At 48.0% G+C, this 10,099-nt stretch overlaps 1 protein-coding gene across 1 annotated transcript; it reads right to left on the minus strand.

The window, feature by feature from the left end:
- Positions 1–209: 209 nt before the first annotated feature.
- On the minus strand, positions 210–9,892 carry LOC136942372 (leucine-rich repeat-containing G-protein coupled receptor 5-like). Its single transcript, XM_067235248.1, has 16 exons — positions 9,702–9,892; positions 8,974–9,045; positions 8,186–8,257; positions 7,989–8,060; positions 5,939–6,154; positions 5,680–5,751; positions 4,142–4,210; positions 3,711–3,782; positions 3,437–3,508; positions 2,896–2,958; positions 2,673–2,744; positions 2,444–2,509; positions 2,262–2,333; positions 2,021–2,146; positions 1,660–1,730; positions 210–1,141 (listed from the first exon to the last, which is right to left on the minus strand). The coding sequence occupies exons 1-16, from the start codon at positions 9,890–9,892 to the stop codon at positions 210–212; spliced, it is 2,310 nt and encodes a 769-aa protein (XP_067091349.1).
- Positions 9,893–10,099: the final 207 nt, after the last annotated feature.

Consider the following 10,099-nt stretch of genomic DNA (forward strand, 5'->3'; position numbering starts at 1 on the left):
ACATCTAGTGTTTATATATATATATCTATGGGCCTCGGCTTCTGAGTGCCCCTAAGCAGTTCTGTGAACAAGAAACAAGATGCTAACAGAAGTTCATAGTTTGATGTCCTCGGAAGAGCCAGGTAAGTTGATCCTAGAACCTCTCCTTTAACGCCTGACTCGGAAGTGATGTTTTTCCTGGTGGAGTCGCTGCCTCTCTCCCTTTAGGATCAGGAGACAGGAGTTTGATCAGGGTCACCTGCCTCCAGGTCCACGCACCCCCTGCTGGAGTGGCAGGCTCTCTTCCTCCTGGTCGATCTCCAGCACAGACGCCTCTCCACTTCCTCTTGAAACCAGGGACTGAGAAGCATGTACAGGAGGGGGTTGACACAGGCAGGCAGCAGGGAGAGCACCTTCCCAAACCTGGCAACCTCTGGGCTGGAGAGGAGAGAGGGTCTGAGGGAGGAGATGAAGGGGGCTAGGGACACAGGGAGGAAGAGCAGACCGTTGGTGAGGAGGAGACAAGCCACCATGTTGGGAGCGCAGCGTCGGTGGGCGTGGCCTGTCTGCGGAGCGAGCGTCTCGGGGCAGCGGCAGAGGCGGGCGTGGATGAGCGCCATGACCAGGAAGCAGAGGGAGTTGAGCAGGACCAGGGCTGAGGAGAAGCCTGAGCTGGAGGGGTGTCCGGGGGAAGGCAGAGCCGTGCCCAGGAGGGGCCAGGAGGCGACAGCCCCCGCTAGGGTGCAACATGAGGCAGAGACCGCTCGGACAACCCTGGACCATAACGGACTCTTCCTGGTCCGTCCGAGCACGGCTGCACTCTGAGCGGCGTGGCCTCGCTCTGCTACCAGAGCAGTGAGCAGGAACACGCAGGCTTCCGAGGAGAAGGTCAACACGAAATCCATCACTTCACAGCTTGTCCCTTCCTTCCACCATTGACCGCCCACAGTCATACTATCTACCACTGCTAGGGCGGCGCTGGAGAGGAGATGTACCCAGGCAAGGACTCCCAGTAAGTGCTGGGAGGGACATGAGGGTGCGGACGGGAAGCAGAGAGACACCAGAACCAGGGAGTTGCAGGCGAGGGAGAGGATGATGAAGATCCATGCTGCGCCTCGCTGGAGAGAGCTCCCAAACACACTGTGGGTCAGACAGGACACGTCTAGGAACGGGCGAGGACAGACAGGCATGGGAGAGAGGCGATCGTCAAGGAGGGCTTCAGGAAAGGGTTGCTTGCCACACATGCAGAGTATGATCCTGATACCGAACTCTCCTGATCTCCTGTATCCTCTTGATACACACTCACCAGGATCAGGGCAGCAGTGAGCAGCATGCAGGGGGTGTGCTTCTCCTCTGAACCCCACAGAAAGATCTGGTTGTCTGTCGTTCACTGGGAACAGAACAGCTCCGTTTAGGTCAGTGGTCCACACCTCTGTTTCCTTACATCTTACTCCAGCTGTTTCATATTCTCATGCTAGCGTCCACAAACCACCTGAACATAACACCCCCACTCACAGGCTATGTGAGTTAACGACACACATAAATCTGGATATTTCTATATATATATATATTCTATACAGATTTATATATCTGTGTTTACCTATTAACAAATAAACCCCCTCCTTGGGTGTGTACCATGAGTGGACGTGATCGTGAAGGCATCTTGCCAAATGTTCTCACCTCTGCCTGTCTCCTGAAGGTGTCGGCTGTTGGCCTTCTCACACAGATCAAACACGCCCCTCCGGCCAGCCCTGGGACCACAACCACACAACACACACTCAGACAAGACATCCTCCTCGTCCATGTGAGTAACTTCACATAACCCAACAAAGCACAGACGCAGATATATAAGTGTAGTACATTAACCAAAAGGTTAATTTTGGATGTATTTCTCTGTGACTTTAAGTGATCGTCTTCAATGTATTTACTAAGCAGTGATTGAGATGAGGGACTGGATTTAGATTTGATTTGAATCTGGAAACTCTGAATCTGCAGTCAGAGGCTTCTCCACTGAGCTTAACCCATCCATCCCTCCAGATACCTGAGACGAGGCCGAGCCTGGAGGGGCAGGAGGTCTCTCAGCTCCAGGTTACCAGCAACACTCAGGTGGGTGAGACTTCCGAGCCCCTCCAGAGAGAGGGAGGCTAGCCGGTTGGACGAGAGATCACTGGGAGAAGAAAAAGAAGTTGAATGTGTGTGGGTGTAGATCTGTACTACACACACACTCTACTCACATGTACGTAGTGTGTGTGTGTGTTTCCTCCTCTCAGTAGATTACTCACAGGGATCTGAGTTCCGACATCTCACAGAACGTGTCTGCCAGTAGTCCGAAGATGCGGTTGTGATGCAGGTCACTACACACACACACACACAAACACACACACAAGCAACACAAACATCCTCCTGGTGTTTAGTACTAGCTGATCACCAGTTTTAACAGGACCAGATGCATAAGAATACTCACATGGTGTGGATCTTCCTACAGCCACAGAAGCTGGGCAGGTTCTGGATCCGGTTGTGGGAGAGATCACTAAGGAGCACATACTGGGGATGAGGTACTAGACCTGTGAGATGTGGATATCTAGAGGGGTCACCTGATAGCTAGAGGGGTCACCTGATAGCTAGAGGGGTCACCTGATAGCTACAGGGGTCACCTGATAGTTAGAGGGGTCACATGACTGTCTGGAACTTACAGCTGAAGCAGGCTGGGTAGCTGATCACAGAGAGATCCGGGCAGGGATGAGATGTGTGTGCCACTAACTGACCTGCATGGAGGGATGTAAATGTTACCTTCTGTAAAGATCTCTCGATGTCTAGAAGGCATGTCTGACAGCTGTAGTGTTGGTTATTAATGGAGGTCTTTGAAGAGATAAAACCTGGACTGGTGTTTTATTGTTACGATGTTTCTGGACTCACAGGTTTTCGAGTGAGTGTGTCCCGGTGAGGTCTGGGAAGTCCTGGATTCCTCCGTTCAGGGTTCTGCTTGCAGGGAGAGAAGAGGCTTGCGTGAGGATTTAGTTGAACCCTTCTAGAATGATTTGGGATTTTCTGTGGTAACAGTAGCATGTGTAGGATTGACATGTGTCTTTCTTGGTCGAGTACAGAAAGCCTTGGGAACCCACTGGCCCACCAGTTAGCTTCCGATGATGCAGACATCATTGCAGGCGTGTGCACTCTGTCTATCTGTCCTTCTGTCTGTCTGACCAGGAAGGACCATTAGGAACAAATGCTTTAAAAAAAGGAATCCTTGGTGATGAGTGAGGAGAGGTGCGGTACTGCTGGTGCTGACTCACAGTGTGCGCAGCTCTGAGAGGTACTGCTGGTGCTGACTCACAGTGTGCGCAGCTCTGAGAGGTACTGCTGGTGCTGACTCACAGTGTGCGCAGCTCTGAGAGGTACTGCTGGTGCTGACTCACAGTGTGCGCAGCTCTGAGAGGTACTGCTGGTGCTGACTCACAGTGTGCGCAGCTCTGAGAGGTTCCAGAAGGCTGACCTGCCGATGGACCGGACGGGGTTGTTGTGGAAGTATCTGTAGATGTGTCATTAGTCAAGAACTGTCAATCACTAACTTAATTACCAACGCACATGTGTACCGCTGTGGTGCATATCATGACTAAATATTGTGATCATTTACAAGCTGTTTAAGAACATATTTATTATTATAATAATCAATTAAGTAAATATGTTCATTACAACACGTAATGTTTATATATAAAGTGTTTGAAACGTACAGGGATCTCAGGGCCGGGTTTCCTCCAAAGGCGTGCTCTGGAATGGATGTGATTCTGTTGCTATGAAACGTCCTGAAGGGGAAGAGTCATTGTGATTCAGTCCTGTCATGTGTGACGTGTGAGGTAGGGGGTGACGTGGGGTGTGTGACGTGGGGTGTGTGGCGTGGGGTGTGTGACGTGGGGTGTGTGACGTGGGGTGTGGCGTGGGGTGTGTGACATGGGGTGTGTGACGTGGGGTGTGTGACGTGGGGTGTGTGGCGTGGGGTGTGTGGCGTGGGGTGTGTGACGTGGGGTGTGTGGCGTGGGGTGTGTGGGGTGGGGTGTGTGGCGTGGGGTGTGTGGCGTGGGGTGTGGCGTGGGGTGTGTGGGGTGTGACGTGGGGTGTGGCGTGGGGTGTGTGGCGTGGGGTGTGACGTCTGTGCTCCACTCACAGTTCTCTCAGGTTCTGGAGGGTTCTGATGGCTGGAGGAAACATGTGTATGTGGTTGTAGCTCAGATCTCTAGAGGTTAGAAGAGAGGAGTGTGTCAGGGTCATGTGTCCTGGATGCAGTCATCCTCAGACTTTATTTGTTTTTGTTGCTGTCTCTGTCGCTCTGTTTCTTATTTTTCCATTTCTATTTTCTTCCCTCATCCCTAGATGTGCAGATCATTGTTCCCATCACAGTGTCCAGCTTCCTGTTATTAAACAGAGCTGGGGAACGCAAGGAGGTGATTGGTTCACAGCCCTCTCCATCACTCGTCCGTGAGAATGAATGCCCGCAACGGTCAAAGTTCAGCAGAGAGAGTGGCAGAGGCAAGATTTAGGGTCTCGGTTGGTGATAAACATTTCCTAAACTGTCCAAAATGACTCAAAGTGAATGTATATTTTTGGTGTGAATTGCCCTGATGGGAGTTTTACCTACAACCTGGTACTAAGAGCACCATTACCCTGACCCACTGATCGGCAGTATCAAGATGTCAGTCTTCGTGTAGAACCAAGTGCAGTGTTTGCTGCAGTAGGACTTGCAGTGAGTCCGTATCTAACATACATTCAAAACCAGACGGAACTCTTTTCTAAACCGCAAATTGTTCTCTGTTATTTAGGGCTATACCGTAATGGGTTCAATGCAGCAAAATCTCACCCAGATGCAGACAAGGGTTTGCTTCTATTAACACGTGCATTAAAAAAAATTGTGTGTTATCCTTGGAAAACTACAGCGCCGTGTTGAAATACTGAAATACTGGTCCTGGAAAACTTAAATACCGGTACTGGAAAAAATTTAAACTGAAAAATTGTAATACTGCTAACCCTAACCGCTGGAATACTAATACACAGGAATACTAAAATGCTGTAATACAAACATGCTGTAATACAGCCTCTTTCGTAGAGGGATGAGAGAGTAATCCCAGCTGGTGGTAGTGTTTAGGCACGGGGGGGGCAGTTCTGCCAGGCCTGGGGGGGGGGGGGGGGGGGGGCTGGGGGGGCTGGGGCTGGAGGGGGCTGGGGCTGGGGCTGGGGGGGGCTGGGGGGGGCTGGGGCTGGAGGGGTTAGCGCCACTGCAAACACTCAGGCAACATGTGCTATCTAGACGGAGGGTAATTGGCGCAGGGTTGCGGCCACACACTGGGATGCACCAGATGAGCATTTAGGGGTCGTTTGATCTGCAGTGGTGGCTCACTTAAGGACCGCACTTAAGGCTCTTATAAAGACAGCCTGTACGTCAGCAGAGAGCGAGCGCACCTGCAGTCTGGCTGCGTTCAACAGCCCTTCCTTTGACCATGACGAACACAACACCAGCACTGTGGAGAACACACAGATGAGGCTCACTAGCAACATCACCTGTTCACTCCAGACAGGGAGGCCTTCTGTTTATTCAATAAGTAATACTAATACACAAACAATAGGAATACTACTAATACCTAGGATTTTGGTTCTGCTTGAACTAATAACTGTGTACTGTTATGTGCTGAATGTGCTGGAGAAGCTCACAGGGTCTCCAGGTATTGCAGTCCAGTGAAGCATCGTTCGCCCAGTGAAAGGATCTGGTTGTTCTGTAGATGCCTGAAGGGTACAGGAGAGACCAGGTCAGGGGAGACCAGGTCAGGAGAGACCAGGTCAGGAGAGGCCAGGGGTCAAAGGGTATCTCTAGGTAGAGAGACACAGAAAGAGCGAGAGCGAGAGAAGACACCTGTACAGTTCTAGAGTGCAAGGAGAGCAGACCGATCTTCAGTTCTCCTGCAGCACTTACAGGACCACCAGTCTGCTGAGGGTTGCCAGGGCGCTGTCAGGGATGTGGGTGATGTGGTTGAGAGCCAGGGTCATCGCCTGCAGCCCTGGCACCCTGGTTAGCGCAGGGGTGGGCACATCTGTGAGGGCATTGTCATTGAGCCACAGATGGCGCAGGGACGTCAGGCCCTTGAAGGACCTGGTGGGGACACTGGCGATGTGGTTGGCATCTAAACGTCTGGAAAATAAGAGACTCTGTTAGGAACTGCCTGGAACAAAGTTCTGGGAAGACTGCAATTTACAAAATGAGAACATTTTGTTCCTTCATTCTAAAATGTAACAAAAGGAGAATCCAAAGAAAGGATAAATAGAATAAAGGATAAATATTTTATACATACAGTATATACAGTAGTACTATATATATATATATATACAGTAAATAATGTATATGTCGGACGAAGTAACAAACACATCTGCAGTAACAGTCAACATCAAAGTAGATGTTTGAGTAAAAAGGATATATGACGAAGAAAGTGAGAGAGACATCTCTCCACCACACACGTCTCTCCACCAGACACGTCTCTCCACACAGAGATATTTCTACACCAGAGACATCTCTCCATCAGAGACATCTCTCCACCAGAGACGTCTCTCCACACAGACATCTCTCCACACAGAGACGTCTCTCCATCAGAGATGTCTCTCCATCAGGGACATCTCTCCACCACACACGTCTCTCCACCAGAGACGTCTCTCCACACAGACATCTCTCCACACAGAGATGTCTCTCCATCAGAGATGTCTCTCCATCAGGGACGTCTCTCCACACAGACGTCTCTCCACACAGAGACGTCTCTCCATCAGAGACATCTCTCCATCAGAGACGTCTCTCCACCAGAGACATCTCTCCACCATAGACGTCTCTCCACACAGAGACATCTCTCCATCAGAGACATCTCTCCACACAGAGACATCTCTCCATCAGAGACGTCTCTCCAGACGGGAGGTGGCTCTATGCATTCCTCTGCAGCATGGTAGTAATTTCTGGTGTTGACGTTCCCTCGAGGGGCTTGTGTGTCTGACACGGGGTCCTGGCACCACCGCACGCAGCTCGGATGTGGTATCTCTCCCCCCGCTAACGTGTGATTTTGAGATTGGTACGTCTAAACAGCAGTGATCATTGTTTACTCTCTGAGATGATGAAGACAGCAAATCAGATCAACATGGAAGGGGCTGCCGGGATTGAGCGAGGGGGCGGCAGGAGGGGGCAGGAGGGGGCAGGAGGGCAGGTCCTACATCTCCTCTTTACTGTCACTCTTCATTATCTCAGTCCAAATATAGCAGAAATGCCCTAAAATGCATATATGTATATATATATTTTTCTATAGTGTGTGTGTTTGTGTTAGCCCATGCATGTCTGTGCGTGCGATATCGGCAGAGGAACACAGTTCCATTACCAAGCCTTTGACCACATTTATAAACGCCATAGGAAAATTACATTAGTGGTGTTCTGGACTAACAAAAAAAACTTTCTTTATGAATATTCTTAGTTTTTCCTCCCTCTTGAGAATACTTAGTCTAAACAGTCAGAGCATAAACAAAAAGTATGAAATAAACCAGAAAATGTAGCTTAGCGTCAAATATAGTCAGTCTGTCATCAAGAAAAGACAGAATTTCTAAATATAAGCAGACCTGTTTTCCATAACTTAATAGGGCTATGTTATTAGATACAACTAGGGCTGACCACACACAGGCTTAGCACAGCCTCAAACAGACAGACTTAGCACATGATTTAACCTGGAGCTTGTTGCTAGATCAAATCAAATTTATTTGTATAGCCCTTTTTACACGCAAGCATGTCACAGAGGGCTTCACATATGCCCATAGAACTGCCCCTCAACCAACCTAAACCCTCAAGGAAGACAAGGAAAAACTCCCCAAAAACTCTCAACAGGAGAAAAAAATGGAAGAAACCTTGGTAGAGTCGTCTGCTAAATGAAGACATCATGAAAGCATTACTGTTCCTACTGTACATGACGGTGGAGTCTGAGAGAGGGGGGGGGGGTGCTCACAGAGACTGAAGGTTCCTGAGGTTCTCCAGGGCCTCGACAGGAACCACTTTAAGATTATTGTTCTGTAGCATTCTGAGGAACACAGAACAAAACATGTGGTCAGAAAAGAAAATGACATATTTATAAATATAGTTTGAGATGAATTTTGACATAAATACTTACAGTACTTTGAGATGAATTTTGACATAAATACTTACAGTACTTTGAGATTGACGAGTTCAGAGAATGTTCCTTCAGGGATCTCTGTTAAGCTGATTCCTGCCAGTCGACTGAAAGCGAAACACGACACACTTAATACCATCTGATGATAATTAAGGATTATGCTGTGCAAACATTTTAACAACAAAAGATAAACATGATCATTTTCTGTCATTCATCATGTTTGTGCATAAACATTCATTTGGACCTGCGATGTGAAAAGGTGATTTTGAAAAAATGAATATAAATTGCAAACCTTCCATGACAGGCAGAAGGCAAGACTCTACTTAATTTGGTAGAAAGTATTGAGAACATGTAATTTTAACATGTTTAGTGCTTTTGGCTCAGTTCCCATTCTGCTAGTTCATCTCGAGTCAGACTACTGCCTCAGCAGGCGTCTTCTGAACAGGCTCTGGTTGAACTTCTTCTCTAAACCCATATTTACAGACTAAATTAATCCTAGACTTTCTTCTCTGTCTTTGCCATTAGTGTTCTGGAACGTGCAGATGTTACGAAACGTTTTAGGGACCATGTTGCAGTTCTGAAGGGCTCCAGTTTAATGGGCGCTCTCAGTCTAAGTGTCTCAAAGTAAAGTAAATACATGTATGCTCAAGTTGTGGATTATACATCAGAACATACATCCTGTTCTTAGGAATATGACAAATAACCTGAAGAAAACAATGTGTGCTTTCTCAGAACCGCAGACAGAGTCAATTAATGAAGTAGGTCTCAACAACCATTTTGGGGACCTGGGCCCAAGCTTGGTAGAGAATGCCGCCATACTCACAGCTCCTGGAGGAAGTGGAGATGAGTCAGGGCATAGGCAGGTAGAAGGGTGAGGTTGTTCATGCTCACGTCCCTGTAGGAAAAGAGTGTGTTGTCAGGACAGCCATCCACAACTGGGCTTCAAGATGTATATATATTATATAGTTGGCAAGACGTGGACGAAAGGCTGTTATAGCCTACTTCATATAATCACTCACATTGCACCGAGATTCTTTACGCAAAAATGGAGATTTAAAAAGTGTCATGACAAAACATATGCTAGTAGGCTACACGAATATCAGTTGAGCTTTAGGTCCCAGTAGTTCATGATGAGAATGGGAAAGTTCCGCGCGGAGCAGTTGAGCGGTGTTGTACTGGGCGGCAAACGCCGAGGAGAGTCAAACTCAAGAAGGAGCCTAATTAAAAACGTCTTGATGCAAATTCATCATCAAAATCATAAACGCTCAAATTTGCCATGATCTTTTATAAAACAACACGCAGCAACTCAAAAGTTGACCAGTTTGGCCAGTTGTCTAGCATTTTAGGGAATAATTACATATGTGGCATTGTGTTTAAGCCCTGCACACGTAGCCTACTTGTGCTACTTATGTTCAACACAGTTGAAGCATCAAGATTCAAATTCAGCATAAAAAGTAATGAATGGACGAGTCATTTCAACTACATAAATAACATCATAGCCTGTAGACCAAGAAACTAGACACAAAATAAAGTATCTTCCTCTGTACTCACAGGTATGAAGTGAACACACTCAGGTTTGAAGGCAGTTCCTCGAGACCGACGTCCACGCAGTCTACCCGCACGAGCGTTCCGTCGTTTTCACATTTACAACCGGTCGGACAGTCGGTGTAATATCGCGGCGTGGTTCCGGAGCCATCAGCGGCTCCATGCACGAAGATAAGAATAAATATCACACAGAACATTATACAGTATACAACAATAGCAGTAGGTAACAGTTAGAAGGGATGTGCACCAGACAACTGCACTACCTCTTAACTTGTTGGTAGGCCTTATTCAAAGTGAAGGAACCGCAACCAATTTCAGAGGCATGTTGAACGACTGTCGATGTATATGTGTGTGTGTGTGTGCGTGTGTGTGTGTGTGTGTGTGTGTGTGTCGTCAAAAACGCA

This window comes from Osmerus mordax, chromosome 4 (genome assembly GCF_038355195.1).
Source record: "Osmerus mordax isolate fOsmMor3 chromosome 4, fOsmMor3.pri, whole genome shotgun sequence".
NCBI lineage: Eukaryota > Metazoa > Chordata > Actinopteri > Osmeriformes > Osmeridae > Osmerus > Osmerus mordax.